We start from the raw sequence: 17,997 nt of genomic DNA on the forward strand, positions 1-17,997 counted from the left end.
TCCAGAGATTGAAGACCTCTTAACTCAGGTCCCTAGGATGGCTCCACTGGGGGGTGGGGAGTTTCTTGTGTGACTCGGTTTCCCATGTCCTCTCCATTTTGGTTGCCCATATGCTCCAAGCTGTCCCCATCTTCCGGATTATACTCGAACTCTGAAGATGGGGGCTGAGAACTCCTCAGTAGAGCAGGTCCCCAAAAGGATCCCAGATGTCACATCTCAGAACAACAGCACTAGCCAGACCCCAAGAGATCGTGGGGTACAGAAAGAGGAAATGGAGTCAGCATGCCAAAGGCCACTCACACAGGGTAGAACCAGGAACAAGGTCCAGGACTCCAGCCTCCCAGTCCAAAAGAGTATGCTAAAACACAGAACAGAGTCCTGTCCTCCTGTACCTGGATACAGTACCAAACATTTTTGTTCCTTATCTGTGTTGCTCTAAGTAATAGTAGAAACTCGTTTGTGGAGGGACAAATTCCAAAGATGGTTAGGAAAGAAAGGCCTTATAATTGTGAGCTCAGGGGTCACTGGCCTTATCTAGGCTCTCCTGGACTCACTCCTTTGAAAGGTGAACTGTGTTTCTCCAGAGAGTGCTTTAGGCTGGGAATGATGGCAGACCTTAGGTCTTTTCTGCTAGAAAGGCCGGCAGAGCATCAGCAGCCCCCACGATGCGAGGGGAAAACTGGAGCACATTCACTCCACCCACATTTTCCAAGTCCCCAGCTGGAGATAGCCCCTGTGCTGGGCTCTGTGGATGGAGGTATTCCCATGGGGTCTCTGCCCTGGGAATGGGTAGAAAAATAGAGAAATCCTACTCTACTGGAGCAATGCTTGATCACAAATGTGGTGGCATGTTAGAGGTGGCAGGAGCAAGGAAAAGACCAGGAGGTTAGAGCAATGGGCTCAAAACTTTTTTTTTTTTTTGAGACGGAGTCTGGCTCTGTCACCCAGGCTGGAGTGCAGTGGCACAATCTCGGCTCACTGCAAGCTCTGCATCCCAGGTTCAAGCGATCCTCCTGCTTCAGTCTCCTGAGAAACTGGGATTACAGGCATGTACCACCACACCCGGCAATTTTTTTTGTATTTTTAATAGTGATGGGGTTTCACCATGTTGGCCTGGCTGGTCTCGAACTCCTGACCTCAGGTGATCTCCAAACTTTTTTGATCATTCACTCCTTCCACAAGATAAAAAAAAAAAAACTGAGCTCACACCCCATTATCTTATATTATATACAAGTAATCATCATCAAACCTCGCAAGACAAAACATATACACAGATTGAGATTCATCACTAACCAGAGTGACTGTAAATATCTATTTCAAAGTGTCCCCTAACATAAACAAACAAACAAACTTGAGCTGACAAACTTGTCAGACTTATTAGCTTGTCCCTGTTTTTGTCCTGGGTCTTGTGGCTGATGAAGTGACTGCACCGGAAACCCCAGTGTTAATTCTCTCCCTTTTTTTCTTTTTTAAATTTATTTTTATTAAAAACATTTTTTTAGAGACAGAGTGTCGCTCTGTTGCCTAGGCTGGAGTGCAGTGGTGCCATCATAGCTCATCGTAGCCTCCAATTCCTGGACTCAAGCAATCCTCCTGCCTCAGCCTCCTGAGTAGCTGGGACCACAGGCATGAGCCACCATGCCCGGCTAATTATTAAACTTTTTCTTGAGGCGGGGATTTGCTACGTTGCCCAGGCTGGTATCAAACTCCTAGCCTCAAGTGATCCTCTCGCCTTGGCCTCCCAAAGTACTGGGATTACAGGCTGGCACTCAACCTCTTCCATTTCCTTGTCTTCATGTACTAGCATTATTAGCATAGTAAGTAAGCACTGCTAACAAGTCACAATTTTTCAGTAGGAATCTTTAAAAACCACGTGTCCACTTTGTAAGGGCTAGTTAGCTTAAAGTGGTGAATATAATTTGTAAATCCAATCTGGATTAATTAGTCTGGATTAACCTGGATTAATAAACCAGGTTAATTAATTGGGATAACTTGCCAAAAACAGACCAAAGAGTAAGGGAGTCCTCATTACCCTTTCTCAGACTGTTTCCCCTTCTCTCTGGAGACTCCTGGACCACATGAGACATGAGGCTGCCTGACACTCCAGGTGGCGAGTGTTTCTCCGCCTGGCAAATATGAGTAAAACTGAATTCTTTGTTCTATTTGTTTAGATATTTTTTCCTGCACCCCAATGTGCATCTTGCATACATCACTTTGGAGGCAATTGGGATAGAAGATGAAGAGAGTCAGAGATAATTTTTAAGCTCAAAGGATGGCAGAAATGATCTAGTCTACCCTTCACTTTGCAGGTGAGGAAACAAGAACCTGAGAAGGGATGTGACTTGTCCAAGGTCACCTGGCTGGTCAGTGGCAGATCCTGGAGAGAATGCAAGTCTCTAGGCCTTGATGCTACAAATGGCTGCTAAAAGTGGCCACAGTCTAGCTCTTTACTGGTCCTTTTACTTTACTGTGCGTCTCAGTTGGCTTCACTCTGAAGCCTCAGTTTCCTCACCTGTAAAATGGAACGAATCAAACCAGCTCTTGGGCTGCTGTTTGAGTGCCCGTAAAGTCTCGCTGACATCTGTGGGCTGGGAAGAAACCCTTCCCTAGGCTCTGGAAGGTCCTACTTGAGTGGCTGAGATCTGGGACTGCTAGAGCGTGAGGATTCTGCCTCTGCCTACCAGCCACAGCAGTGACCCTGCAGGACGCGGAGCCCCTGCTGCCCAGCATTGTGCTGGCCTGGGCCTGGCATGTTGGTGGGCAGCTGTGGACATGGGTCCTGGGTCTCATGAAGCAATGACTTGCAATCCTGCTCCTATCTCTCATCCTCCCCATCTTCCAGGTCCTTCCTGCCTCCTCCAGGCTGTCCTCATCTCAGATCCCACCTCTCTAAAGCTGAGACCACACTTGGGCTGCTGGTAGATGGCAGCATCCTCTATTCCAAAACCTTCAACAGCTTCTCAGCTGGGGATTCAAAGCCAAGGTGTGGCCCAGGAGTATATCAAGAAGGGATGTGAGGCAAGTGGGGAAGGGGAAGTGGCAGGGACGAGGGCAGGAGGGAGGTGAGCATTTGGCTGGGTGCAGACACTCAGGAGGTGCATTTTCAACAGAGAATTTAAAAATAGGCCAGGTGCGGTGGCTCTTGCCTGTAATCCCAGCACTTTGGGAGGTCGAGGCGGGTGGATCACAAGGTTAGGAGTTCGAGACCAGCCTGATCAACATGGTGAAACCCCGTCTCTACTAAAGATACAAAAATTAGCCATGTGAGGTGGCAGGCGCCTGTAATCCCAGCTACTCAAGAGGCTGAGGCAGGAGAATTGCTTGAACCCGGGAGGCGAAGGTTGCAGTGAGCCAACATCACGCCACTGCACTCCAGCCTGGGTGACAGAGTGAGACTCCATCGCAAACAAAACAAAACAAAACAAAACAAAACAAAACAAAAAAACAAAACAAAACTGCCTCAAAGTCTGACATTTTACGATCATAATGTGCCTGCAATTCTAAACAACGTCAGCACCTCAGTGCTAAAACACTTCCCCCGACAGGGCAGGCTGCACCTACCTCCCTGCCCTTGGCGTCTGGCAAATACCTTACACTCTGCCTCTTATACTGAGCCAAACCAGACCCTACGTTCATCGTGTCCCATATAGGCCTAGTAAGTTTTCCCCTCTCCAGTCCTTGGGTTACATCGTTTCCTTTGTCAGTAATGCCCTATCCACCACTCTGTATGACCAGCTGCTATAAGGCTCAGCTTAGAGAAATGCTCCCTCTTCCAGGAAGTCTTCCTGCAAGCATTCCCATCCATCCCCTCACAGGCCATGGCTCCCCTCACATCATGTTTTCATCTCCAAATGAAAACTCAAGAAAGGAACCCACAACACAGAACACCATACAAGAAGAGTCACTTATGAGCTGTGTGACCTCAGACAAGTCCCGTGGCCTCTCTAAGCCTCAGTTTCACCTCCTTAAAAGAACCATCTCATCTCCAAATACCCTCCTTTCCTTGACCTGCACTATCCCTTCTTTTGACCACACAGTGAACTCGGTCATTGGGTGAAAATGCTCCACCTGCTTCCAAAGTCACTAATTCAAGCACCCCTCCTGACCGCACCCTGCCCACCTTCAGCCTCCTGTCACCTGCCAGATGTGACCAGCCCTTTGCCAGTGTCCCCACTGATGAATCAGTAAAAACAGGTTCAGGCTCGAGTAGAGGGCCCTGGAAGCCACAACCAGAGATCCCTCTCCAGGATGACACAATGCATCAAGCAATGCCCCGACTCCACCACCACGCTCAGCAACAGCTTTGCTGAGAGGCCAGCTCTGGGGATAGTGTGGGGGCCATGTGATTCCCATGGGCATGTTATGGAAGGACATTTCTTGTCCCCAGTAACCTGGGACATCAGCTAACTCTTATCAACACCCTAAAATCCCTCACCCCACTGACTTTTTTTTCACATCATCTGGCAAACCCCAGCACTGGGTGAACCTGAATATCTAAGCTCAGCTGGGAGGAAAACGGTGGACAATAACCAGCCCTGGGCAGGAGGCCCCAGTGGGGTGAAGGCTGCTCCCATGTTGCTTGTGTCCCCCAGCACGACTCCCTCTGCAAGTCAGGCCATGAGAAGGGCACTGCTGGAAAAGCCAGAACCCACGGGCACCCACGTGGCTTCCTTCTTCTTGTACCCAATGCCAATCCATTACTAATCCCAGCCTCCTGTCCCACCTTCAAATCATCTCAATCATCTCTCTCTCTTTTTTTTTTTTTTTTTTTTTTTTAGAGATGAGGTCTCACGATGTTGTCCAGGCTGGTCTGGAACTCCTGGCTTCAAGCAATCCTCATGCCCCGGTCTCCCAAAGTGCTAGGATTATAGGCGTGAGCCACGGTGCCTGGCTCCAAACATCTGTTAAACTTGGTCATTTAGTCTCAGCCACCAACCATCTTGTCCTTGATCTTTCCAAAATATGTAAATGTGAGCAGACCCCTTGGCGGCCATTGTTCTACTTCCCCAGCCTCACCTTGCCCAGGGATCTGAGCTGCACACATTATGGTGCTTTCAGTTCCTCAAAGTCCTGTTTCCTCCAGCCAGAGGGCTTTTGCAAGGCTGTTTCTCCTGTGCAGCGTGCCTCCCTCCCCACCCTCGCCTGCTCACCCCCTACTCATCTTTCAGACCTCAGCTCAACGTCCTTTCCTTAGAACATCCCATCCATCCCCTCGCAGGCCATGGCTCCCCTCACATCATGTTTTCATCTCCAAAGGAAAACTCAAGAAAGGAACCCACAACACAGAAAACCACACAAGGAGAGTCACTTCCGAGCTGTGTGACCTCAGACCAGTCCTATGGCCTCTCTGAGCCTCAGTTTCACCTCCTTAAAAGAGCCATCTCACCTCCAAATACTTTCCTTTCCTTGACCGGCACCATCTGTGCCCTGGACTGCAGCCTTCTGCAGTGACCCCGGACTCAGCACATTCTCTACTCTGTACACCCTTCACTCCTCTCTCCTCCTCCAGGTTCTGTGGGACTCTACGATTACTGTCCATCTCCCGTTTGGTCTGTGAGCCCTAAAGGCAGGCCTGTGTCTGTTTTGCTGTGCTTGGTATCTCTAATGCTTTACATACAGAAAGTAATCAATCATGAACAAAGGTCCTAGTCAAAAAATTACATTGAAAGATAACTTTTTAGGGAACTAATGAATGGGTCAGCCTGGGTGAGGCTTCAGGATTATCTGTGTGGGGCAGATATCTCTACAGCCTTTCTCCAGGGCGGGCCACACAGGCCGAGCCACTCCTGCAATGGTTTCAACAAGGATGAGGCTAGTGACCCTGCCAGAAAGCTCTCAAAGTTTCTTCCTGTTCATTATCTCCCCAGCCCTCCTCCACATTCCCCACCCCCATTACTCAGAGTACCAGGCTTTTAATGACCAGGCCGCTGGAGCATTTCTGAGCTGGCAGTGTGGAGATTCTGTTTTTCCGAAGGGCCAGGACTCAGGAGCCTTTTCTTTGTGGGGTTGGATGAGGAAAAAGAAGTGGAATCTAATTAGACCAGGTTCAAAGCCCAGCTTTGCCTCTTGCTGGCTGTGTGACCTTGCAAATTTACTCAACCTCTCTGGGCTCCTGCCTCCTTATCTGTAAAAAGAGGACAAGACTATCTAGCTACAATGCGATGGTGAAGATTCCATGAGTGAATGCATACTAAGAGTCTAACTGGGGGCCCGCCACATGTCACATGATTCCAAGGCAGTTTTTTACATTTTAACATCTTTGAAACTGGGATGCAACTTATAATCATAGTTTCTGTTGCTTTTTCTTTCTTAATGGATTCTAAAATAAGGGTACATCTCACAACAGATAAGCCCTGCCTTGAATGAAATACCGCAGTAGCTTAGATTCTTTACTTCCCTTGCAAAGAGGCTGAAATGCCTGTGAGATGGGACCAAAGACCAAGAACACAAATCGTTAAGGTACAAGGGTCTGTTGAGGCCTAGCATTCACCCTGGCTCTCCAAAGCTTCACAGAATTTGAAGGCTCAGGCCCTTCCCTGGCCTGGTGCCCCTCTGGATCTGTCTCAGCTGTCCTAGTCTTGCTCAGAAAGTGGCCCAAACTTCAGCAGGATCCTCACCTCTGCCTCTGACCCTCTGTTGCTGCTGATGTGGTACGTTCCACAGTTGGACAGTTTGGTCACAATGCTACTGTGCTTGCAGCCACCCAAAACCCCAAGTCTTTGTCCCAAGAAAAGAGTCCTAGTTCCCACCTTCAGAAACCCCCACAGACATCTCCTCCAGTGTGACTCCATCAAGCCATCCTTGGACTCTGCTCCCAACTGTTCCGAAGGCCAGCATTGGGGATGACATCCAGGCCTCACCAAAGTCCTTATGCTGTGAGTGCTGACTTCATCCCTGCAGCCTGCTGATGTCAGACCGGCCTGATTATTTTATTATCGAAATATCATTATAACTTACATTGCATACATAGTTGGCCCTCTGTATCTGTGGGTCCTGCATCTGTAGATTCAACAAACCTCAGATGGAAAATATTCGAAAAAATTAAAGAAAAATAACAATACAACAATTAAAAAATACAAATTTAAAAATACAGTATAACGGGCCGGGCACAGTGGCTTACACCTGTAATCCCAGTATTTTGGGAGGCCAAGGCGGGCAGATTACTTGAGATCAAGAGTTCGAGACCAGCCTGGCCAACATAGCAAAACCCCATCTCTACTAAAAATGTAAAAACTTAGCTGGGCGTGGTGGTGCATGCCTGTGATCCCAGCTGCTTGGAAGGCTGAGGCACAAGAATCGCTTGAACCCGGGAGGCAGTTTGCAGTGAGCTGAGATTGTGCCACTATACTCCACTCTGGGTGACAGAGCAAGACTCTGTCTTAAAAATATGTATATACAGTATAACAACTAGTTACATAGCATTTACATTGTGTTAGGCATTGTAAGTGATCTATAGATGACTTAAAGTATACAGGAGGGTGTGTGTAGGTTACATGTAAATACTATACCATTTTATATCAGGGATTTGAATATCCACAGATTTTGATATCCTTGGGTGTCCTGGAAGCTGAATATTTAGGAATGACTACACACATATCACCAAAATCTTTACAGAAATAAATTATCTATCAAATATAAAATTATTTTATTTTATTTTATTTTTTTAATAGAGGCAATGTCTTACTTTGCTGCCCAGGCTGTTCTCAAACTCCTGGCTTCCCAAAGTGCTGGGATTACTGGGAGGAGCCACCATGCCCAGCCAAAACATTTTAAATGTAGAAAAGACCAAAGAAAACAAAATTCTACCACCTAGTGATAATTAGCTTGATGTCTGTCTGTCTGAATATTTTGCTATGTCTGCATGCTGGGGAAAGATTCTTTTCTCATATTCAAACCCAAACAGGCTCATTCCACACATACTACTCTTTCTCTTACCGTGACACGGTGGCCCTCTCTCTAAACAGACTGGTTTCTTCATGGCGGCTCCACGGTGCTCCCGTCTTCTATCCCTATCCCTGGCAGGTCCCAGGCCTCTACAGGGACGTAGTGCTTTGGGTCTGACGTTGTTCCTCCTCATCCTTAGAGTGGGGCTGTGATCTGTGATGGGGCCATGGCTGCCTTCAGGGACCCCACCAAACAAAGCCACACTGAGGCACAGAAATATTCCGGAGCCCTTAAATCAAGGGGTGTGTGGTTAATGGCAGCTGTCTGTCTCTGTCCGATTTGATTGTAGCCCTTTTAAAACCAACTGGAAGTTCTCCCAGCCCCAGATGCTGGCCTGGTATTTCCCTAACCCCTAGGGGCTCCAGAAATCACCATAAATAATGAATAGGTAGGTGCCTGGCATTTTGTAGTTCATAAAGTGCCTCCTTACTTTTATCCAATTTAGAGCCTTATAACAAGCCTATAAATTAGGCAGAGCAGGTATTTATTATCCCCATTTTATAAATGAAGAAACTGACGCTTGGAGAGGTGGAGTGACTGACCCAGTATCTTCCCTTATTTTTCTACCCTTCATAGTCTGGCCGTCTCCAAATCCCACTAACAACCCAGCTCAGGCATCAGCTCCTCTAGGGAGCCTTCCCTGACCCCCCACTTCCACGCCAGGCTGGGTTAGGTGCCCTCCTGGAGGCCCCACAGCTCCTGGGCTTCCCTATGATAACTGTAGTGCCCCTGCCAGGCTACAGGCCCTCACAGCTGTGATGGGTCTAGCTTGTCTACATTCACACTCCCCAAGCATTAGAAAAACATCAATAGATGGCTGCCGGGGTGAAGATCATTACAATGACTAAGGCAGGAATTATTCTCCCCCTTTTACAGATGAGGACGCTGAGTCATAAAGAAGGGTCAAGACTTGCCTAAGGAGCATATCAGTAGCGGGGTCAGCTCTCCTTCTTTAGAGGCCTGGGTTCTTTTGCTCCACTGCATCCCTTGTTGTCTGCAGACTTAGACTCCAAACCATTGCTGGAGGCTCGTTTCTGATTTCTCAGGCAGGTCTACCTGGTCAGCCCGGTGTGAAAGGGAGGTTGGCAGGAGGGGGCTCTGTCTGCAGTGGGCTCAATTTCCCAGCCTGGGCCAACACCCTAGTGCAGCCTTAGGAACAGCCACAGGAGTTGCTCAGTTATTGAGCACGCCATGGACCACACCCTGTGCAAGAACTTCCCTTGCACTTCTTACTTCATCCTGTGGCTGGGGCCGTTATGATGCCATTTTGCAGGTGGGCCAGGAAAGACACTGGCCCAAGGCCACTCAGTGTCTGAGATGGGGCTAGAAGCCAGGGCTGCATCCCTGGCAGCAGGCAGCCCCAGGAGTTTGCTGGCACCAGAGCCAGAAATAAATGCACAGTCAGAGTACAGGAGACAACTCTCAGGGGACCTGCAGTGTGGGCAAAGCCCCAAACTCACCTCCCACCCAGGGCTGGCTGGGGGGACAAGAATCTTGGGCCCAGGGAACACACGCCTGCCCTTGCACTGCCTGTGGGCAGGGTCATGCCATTTGCCAGGCCCCTACAAACTCCAGGCTCAAGGCCAGGCTAGAAGCAGCTGTCATCAACCCTGCACAAATGCTCAGCTCCCGATTTCTTATTTGAATGAGACTTCACATGTCTGTTCCTGACTGGCTGACAGATGCTGAGCAAGGCCCCATCTCTTGTTGGGCCTTACTTTACCTATCTGTGAAATGATGCCAGGAGTGGGGTGGCTGGTGGGGGAAGGGGCTAGGTTTGGAAGATAGTATTTTAATGGAACCCACCAACTCTGACATTCCAGGGATGGACTACAGGCAGCAGGGGAAGGTGATTAAGCCCTGGACACTGGTGGCAGATGACATAGATTGAATGTATGATCCTGGGCTAGCTACCCAATTTCCCTGGGGCTCAGTGTTCTCATCTATAAAATGGGAATGATAGTAGAAAAAAGACTGACAGTAAATGTTCATATTGATTATGTGGGATGAGAAGAGGAGAAGATATGGGTAATTTATTTTGTCTATTTTCCTGCCTTTTTCTAAAATTCTCCATTATCAAGTGTTTATAATTTTAAAAATGTATTTTCTTTGTAAATTAACTTTATGAGATATCATTTACATAAAATATATCCATTTTAAAATGGGAGAAATAATAAGTAACAGTATCTACCCTATAGGTTGTTATGGGGATTGGGTTAATGTATATAAACTATTAGATGGTGGTAAGAAGTGCTAATAAGTGTTTGTTAAATACATAAGCCCAGGGCTAGCCTGGCTTCCTCCTCATCCTCCTTCTGCTCACCTGGCCTGGACCCCGAACTCTCCCCTAGCACTGAGTTCACTGCCCAGGTCCCACCGTAGCACTCCAGGCCTGGACTATTTCTACAGCCGTCTCTCTGCACCTGTCTTCGTCCATTGCTGCTGCTACAACAAAATACCATAAATTGGGTGCTTTGGCCGGGTGTGGTGGCTCACGCCTGTAATCCCAGCATTTTGGGAGGCCGAGGCGGGTGGATCATGAGGTCAGGAGATTGAGACCATCCTGGCTAACACTGTGAAATCCCGTCTCTACTAAAAACACAAAAACAAAATTAGCCGGGCATGCTGGTGGGCGCCTGTAGTCCCAGCTACTGGGGAGGCTGAGACGGGAGAATGGCATGAACCTGGGAGGTGGAGCTTGCAGTGAGCCGAGATCATGCCACTGCACTCCAGCCTGGGCAACAGAGTGAGACTCCATCTCAAAAAAAAAAAAAAAAAAATTAGCCAGGCATGATGGCGGATATCTGTAATCCCAGCTACTCAGGAGGCTGAGATGGGAGAATTGCTTGAACCCGGGAGACGGTGGTTGCAGTGAGCCGAGATCGCACCACTGCACTCTAGCCTAGGTGGCTGGGCAAGACTCCATCTCAAAAAAAAACAAAAAAAGTGGGTGCTTTATCAACAACAGAAATGTACTTCTCACAGTTCTAGAGGATGGAAGTCTAAGACTAAGACAGCAGATTTGGAGTCTAGTGAGGGCCCACTTCCTGGGTCATAGAACAGCGCCTTCTTACTGTGTCCTCATGTGATGGAGGAGGTGAGGGTCTCTTTGGGGCCTGTTTTATAAGAACATGCATCCCATTATGAGGGCTCTGCCTTCCTGACCTAATTCCCTCCCAAAAGCCCCACCTCCTAATACCATCCCCTTATGGGGTAAGATTTCAACATACGAGCTTTGGAGGAACATAAATATTCAGACCGTAGCAATCTCGCAGGAATCACACCAATATTCCAATCTGGCCATGTTGCTACCCGATTCAAAAGCCTTCCACGGCTCCCAGTGACCCTGGCTGAAAGTCCCAGATTCTCCATGAGACACAGTTTCAATAAGCCATGTAACTTTTCTGTATCGTTTTCTTAACTGGAAAAGAGGGATAAAAAGAGTAGCTCCCTCATACACTCGCAGGATTCCATTGTGAGTATGGTGGGGTACACAGTCTAGCCCAGGGCCTGCCTGCTCCTCTCTTCCTCTCCTCCTGCCATCACTCTGTTCCAGCTCACGCTTCTCTGAACATGCCAGGCGTGGTCCTGCCTCAGGGCTTTTGCCCCAGCTGTTCCCTCCACCTGAATGGCCGTTTCCCCAGAAATGAGCCTGACTCACCCCTCTCTTTCTTTAAGCCTTTGCCTAAAAATCACCTTCTCAATGAGGCCCCCAGCCCACCCTAGTTAAAACTGCCCCCTCACACACCCTAACCCCTCCTATATTCTATTTGCTCCATCTCATTTATCACTGATTTTATCACCTATTCATCTATTTTATTTATTGTTTTTCATCTGTCTTTCCCCCCATCTGATTGTAAGCTCTTTGGGGGAAGATCTTTCTGGTCTATTTTGTTTAATGTCAGCGCTTTCCTCCTTTCCCCAGCACTTAGAAAATACCTAGTACAGGTCAGGTGTGGTGGCTCACATCTGTAATCCCAGCATTTTGGGAGGCTGAGACGGGTGGATCACTTGAGGTCAGGGGTTCAAGTCCAGCCTGGCCAACATGGCGAAACACCGTCTCTACTGAAAATACAAAAACTAGCTGGTGTGGTGGCATGCACCTGTAATCCCAGCTACTCAGGAGGCTGAGGCATGAGAATCACTTGAACCCAGGAGGCAGAGGCGGGGTTGCTGTGAACCGGGATCATGCCACTGCACTTCAGCCTGGGCGATGGGGTGAGACTCTGTCTCAAAAAAACAAAAACAAAAACAAAAACAAAAAACAAAACAACAACAAAACAAAACAACAACAAAAACAAAACAAAACAAACCAAACAAACAAAAAAACTAGTACAATGTAGGTGCTTAATAAATACTGGCTGAATGACTAAACGAATGAATGAACACAAAGCACTTAGGACAGAATTAGGCAGGTGGTAAATACTCAATGAATGTTAGCTATTATTATTACTATTAGTGATTCTTCAAAGTGAGGCTCCCATATCCCTCCTCCTTGACTTCTCCAAGCTCATAATCACACCTTCCTTGTACCCACCACACCCTGCCAATCTCTCAATTATAGTAAGGAGCACACCGCTCTTTAAATACCTGTATATCTTTTTCCATTTAGGCTGAACCAAAAGAAATTGCCATTTCTTGTAAGTCAAAAAAAGTCGCATACTGGCCGTTTCATGTGGTTTAACCTAGTAAGTTTCCCATAGCAGCCTGCAGACCCCCAGGAGGCACAGTTTGCCCACAGAAGCAAAGTCACCTACTCCTGGTCCTTCAGACCAGGTGTGATTGCAAAGCACGTCCAATCTGTTCTGAAGGAGGCAAGCCACGGATTATAGACTTAAAACACAAGAAGATTCTGCTGAATTATTTTCTGGACCTCCTGAGATTTGATAGAGAAGATAAAAACACACCAACTTCTAAAACAATCCAGCTTCTGGCCATTTTGAAATAGCAAAGGTTTAAGGCTGAAACCCCTCGGTGCGGAGCTAGCTGCCTGCCTCTAAGGGGATTCATTTAATGAATCTCCTTCCAATCTCGGCTTTGCTACTGAGATTTGTTCACCCTAAGAGGTTGGCTGTCAGAGCTCAAACAAATTCAGCAACTGAGTCTACCCCCATTTCACAGATGGAGAAAGTGAGGTCCAGAGAGGGGAACGGATCGGCCCAAGGTCACACAGTAGGGTAGAGGAAGACTTCATCCTGGAATCTATGTCTGCTGACTTTAGTCTCATGGTCTTTCTTCTGGATTAAACTGTTTCTATGCCGGCCAGACTCCGTTGATGTAAACATCAGTGCCACTATTTTTTAGGCTGTATTTGTCAAATGAAATGTTTATTAAGCCTCAGATAAAACACTGGACACTTCTTCACAAGACGGCAACTTCTTTATTTTTTTTTTTTGAGATGAAGTCTCGCTCTGTCGCCCAGGCTGGAGTGCAGTGGCACAATCTCGGCTCACTGCAACCTCTGCCTCCCGGGTTTAAGTGATTCTCCTGCCTCAGCCTCCTGAGTAGCTGGGATTACAGGCATGTGCCACCACACCCGGCTAATTTTTATATTTTTAGTAGAGACAGGGTTTCATCATGTTGCCCAGGCTGGTCTCGAACTGCAGACCTCAGGTGATCCGCCCACCTTGGCCTCCTAAAGTGCTGGGATTACAGGCATGAGCCACTGCGCCCAGCCAGAAGACAACTTCTTACAAATAACAGCACTGCATATGTCTCCCTCTCTAGTTACTTCCTTAGGATAAAGTCCCCAAAGTAGCTGGCTAAGGGCAAAGGGCAAGTATGGTCATTTTCATGATAACAGGCTGCCAGATTGCTCTGCAAAATTAAATGCCACAGGCGAATCCCTACAGCCTTTCCAGCACAGAGTTTCATCCTTTTATTTTTATTTTTGCTAATTTTACAGGAATAAATATAGACTGCTTTCATTTATTATATGTTATGTGTTTTTTTGGAGAAAAAATGGCACTCCAATCTTGGAATCAGGATCCCTGGGCTCAATTGCTGGTTTGCTGTGTGACCTTTGCCCAGTCACATCCCCTCCGGGTACAGGGGATGCCTATCTGTAAAATGAGGGGGTTGAATGAGATGACATCTTAAGGCTCCTTTCAGCTCAGACATTCCATAATTCCATGGTGCATTTAAAAATTATTAGCAATTAAAGTCATAGCATGACTTTTTAATAACCAGAATCTGCCATGCTCCTAAATCAGGCCAAAAAGGCTTGAATTAGGCAAGCAGGAAAACAGGTCCCAGATTATACATGTGTCGAGATGACAGGAGACCCAGGTAGCACTTAAGCCTGTGCGTCGGAGCTGGGCTCATGGGCCAGCACGTATACTTTGCCTGCTTTTACGAGGGGATAATAACACTCATTTGCGGTCCAGCTCCCAGTCCTGTGCAGCTCCGCCATGGCCACAGGGCAAGGTCATAGGCACTACTTCAGCCCTAAAATTCCACAGACTTTCAGTCCAAGGTAGCTCACCCCCAGGTTCTGCTTGAATACCTGTGATGACAAAGCGCTCACTATCTGTCCAGGGGCCTCCTGCCCTCTTTTGGCTGTAAGAAAATCCCTGGGTGCGGGGCAGGTCATGAAGGGGACAAGAAAGACCAGGAGGCTGAGAAGTGATTCCTAGAAACTGCTCCCTCAAACAAGGCAGGCAGCAGGGAGGTGGAGAGGAGGCCCCATGGCGCAGGAAAGGCCTGCAGAGGGGCTCTCCTCACTCCAGACCTCTCAGACGGTCCCCAGGAGGGGCAGGAAGCCGGGGAGACACATTCCAGTCCTGATGCACAGGTGGGCTCTGAACAAGCCCCAGGAAAGCGGAGGCCCCACAGCCTGCTCTGGGGCAGACACCTCGGCTCCCTCTTCTTGCCTTGGCTCCCTGGGATCTGATGGGAGAAACTGCTGGGCCTGGGGCTGCTGGGTCTGGAGTTGAGCATATTTAAGGGACCTGATCACTGCCCCAGGGTGAGGAGGAAGGGTCAGAGGTTGTTTGTGTGTCCAGAGCAGGACCAGCAGGAGAGGCAGTGACTGGGTAGCAGATTCCAGCTTGGTTTACAACTAGTGAGATCCCTATCACAAGGAGTGTGCAAGGGGGCAGCAAGACCTTCCAGAGGGGATCCTACAGAGGGGCTGGGCCAGATGCCATAGGTCTTCTTTACCTAGGGAGCCTGGGACCACAGTCCCTCAGACCGGTGCTCTGCCCCATCCCTTAATGCCACGCAGACACAGCCCCTTAGCACTATCACCCCTCTGAGGTCCAGGCGTAGCCGCCAGTCAGCCCTTGTCACACCAGCTAGTGTGTGTCACACCTTATCACACATTAGCTCTGGGACACAGAAATAGGCACCAGCACCTGGCCTGGGTGGGGAAGGGGAAGGAGCTGTCCTATACCACTCTCTAAATCGAGGTGCCTACGTGGGGCTGGTCCAGGCAGTCGTGCCGCCAGGAGTCCAGCCACCTCCAACCTAGGGCTCCTCCAGCCCCAGACGAGTAAACCCTCTTGGCGGGCCGGCTGATGCCCCATCTGCACGGCCAAGCCGGCTTGGCGGGGACCCGGGGATGCCCCCCACCCCACCGTTTCCTGTACCAGGAAGCTGAGGCCCAGCAGGTAACGCAGCCAAGAGGGGGAGGGTCCCGACAAGAGTCCCATGGAGCACCCGGGCCACAGCAGGGGCCTGTCGGGACCGGCTGGCCGCGCCCAGAGTGAGCTTCCCTCACCGCGGGCAGGAGGGGTGGGCGGTGCAGACAGTGCTCATGCGGGCAGCGAGCCGTCGGGAGCCCGGACCTCGAGGCGGCCCCTCCCAACAACCCCGCGAGAAAGGGGCCACCAATGAGCAAGCTATCCTGACGGGGAAACTGAGGCCTGGAGAGGAGCAGTGCTTTGTGCAAGGTCACGCGAAGGGGCTGAAAGCCAGGTCCCCCGCTCTCCGAGCCCCGCATCCCTCCCTCTCCGGGAGCTGCAGCCGGGGGGGCGCAGCGCACACGTCCCGCCCGACGCCCCCATCGCGCAGACCGGGAAGGCACGGCCGGCAGCGCGGGGCCGCCCTACCTTGATGACGGCCGCGCAGGTGGCGGTGGCGGCGGCGGCGTCCAGCTCCGGCTCCGCGCTCCTCGCCGCCCGCCGACTCCCCGCGCCCAGAGCCGCCGCCGCCTCCCGCTGCAGCCCGGCGGGCGGGGCCGGAGGGCGGGGCGGGGGCCCGGCCCAAGGTCCGCCCTCTCGCCCGCCCCGCGGGTCCGCCCTGGCCACCCTCTTCCGCCCCCACGACCCCGACCGCGCTCCTGGCTCCCCGGGGCGGGTCTCGGGGCGCGCACACGTGCTGGGAACAGGCGCGCACACGCCGCAGTGATTGGGGCGGGCTGCCGGCCACCAGGCGGAGGCTGGGGACAGGCAGAGCCGCCGGCCCCACATCCCGCCGTGCCCTCGCTGCGTGGTGTGGGATGAGGAACCTGACCTCCCGGAGCCTCAGTTTCCCCCGTGATGAAATGGAGACAGTAACTGCGTCGGCCTCTTAAGGCTGTTTGAGCCCTGGATGTGACGATCCCGGCCGGGTACAGTGCGCGCGCCGAGCCCGGCCGGGGAAGCGCTCCTTTCCCCGAGCAGTTACAGCGGTTACCGAGGCTTCCCCGTCCGCAGGGAGGAGAGGAGCTGGGAGCGCCTCTGGGAACCGAGGAAGACGTCCTTCCTTCTCTCGGGACCGGCGGGGGCGCTGCTGCCAGCCTCGCCGGCTGGGGAGCCCTGAGGACACTAGACAATGAGGAGGCCCTACCTTTGGGTACCAGCCCCACCTAACACTACTGAGCCACGCACTCCTCTAAGCGCCTTCTGTGCATTACCTCCCTTCACTGTCACACAGGCCTATGAGGTTGATACCATTACTCACCTATTTAACACGAAAGCTGAGGCACAGAGAGATTAAGTACCTAGGTTAAGATCACACGGCTAGTCATGCAGCCCCAGGCAGTATGGCTCCCAAGGCTACTAAGCTAACAGCCACTCCACTCCACACCGCGTCTCTGAAGAGCTCTTGGTTTTGTTCAGTAGAGACGGGTTATCTTGAGGGCCTTAGTATCTCGTGGCTGGTAGTAAGCACTCAATATATAGTTGTGGAGTGGATAACAGAGTGCACTGTTACTACTTTACATATCTGTATCATTTCTTCTAAGCTTCTAATAATAGTGGCTTTATTTAGCCACTATCATTACCTCCATTTTACAGATAAGAAAACTGAGGCTTGGAGTGGCAAGGTACTTGGGGAGCTCTTGATTCTCTCCTTAGAATGTGACTCAGCTTTCATAGTCCACCGTACCACCACCCTGCCCAGAGCTGGATGGGCTCCCTGCCTACCACCCAAAGCCCAGTGTGCAGTATGGTCCTGAAAACCCCACCCTACAGCTCTGATTCACACCTTCTGGAGCTGGACTGCCCAGCAGGTAGACTGAACGCGTGCTTCCGGTGTTAGCGTGCAAGAGTTGGGTATCAAGCATACGGATGGCTGGGTGCAGTGGCTCACGCTTGTAATCCCAGCACTTTGGGAGGCCAAGGCAGGTGGATTGCTTGAGCTCAGGAGTTCAAGACCAGCCTGGCCAACATGGTGAAAACCTGTCTCTACTAAAAATACAAAAATTAGCCAGGCGTGGTGGCATGCGCCTATAGTTCCAGCTACTCGGGAAGCTGGAATCACTTGAGCCTAGGAGGTGGAGGTGGCAGTGAGCTGAGATCACATCACTGCACTCCAGCCTGGGCTACAGAGTGGGACTCCGTCTCAAAAAAAACAAAAAACAAAAAACAAAAAACAAAACAAAAAAAAAAACATGGGTGAAATCAGAACATTGTGGGAATTCTTTGTAATCATGGTTTGGTTTTTACTTGAATTACAGCTGGACGGTGGGCACCATGATCTTTCCCAGACTAAGGCATCTGAATATCTTTGTTGTTGTTTTTGCATGGTTTTGCTCTGTCGCCCAGGCTGGAGTGCAGTGGCACAATCCTAGCTCGCTGCAGCCTCCACCACACAAGCTCAAGCAATCCTCCCACCTCAGCCTCCCGAATG

The 17,997-nt window shown here is 50.1% G+C and overlaps 1 protein-coding gene across 3 annotated transcripts in view; it reads right to left on the bottom strand.

The window, feature by feature from the left end:
- The window catches only part of CORO2A (coronin 2A), a 69,151-nt gene extending 52,628 nt beyond the window's left edge, over positions 1-16,523 (bottom strand). The window contains exon 1 of one of the 3 annotated variants that reach the window (XM_054520351.2): positions 16,399-16,523. Coding sequence is in view for 1 of the 3 variants with exons in the window: in XM_054520350.2 (XP_054376325.1) it covers positions 6,750-6,791 (42 nt within the window). In the remaining 2 variants the exon portion in view is untranslated. Of the gene's footprint in view, positions 1-6,749; positions 6,984-15,995; positions 16,102-16,398 lie in introns of those variants that run through there. The other 2 variants (XM_009244684.4, XM_054520350.2) reach the window with 2 other exon arrangements.
- Between the last annotated feature and the right edge of the window lie 1,474 nt (positions 16,524-17,997).

This window comes from Pongo abelii, chromosome 13 (assembly GCF_028885655.2).
Source record: "Pongo abelii isolate AG06213 chromosome 13, NHGRI_mPonAbe1-v2.0_pri, whole genome shotgun sequence".
Taxonomy (NCBI): domain Eukaryota; kingdom Metazoa; phylum Chordata; class Mammalia; order Primates; family Hominidae; genus Pongo; species Pongo abelii.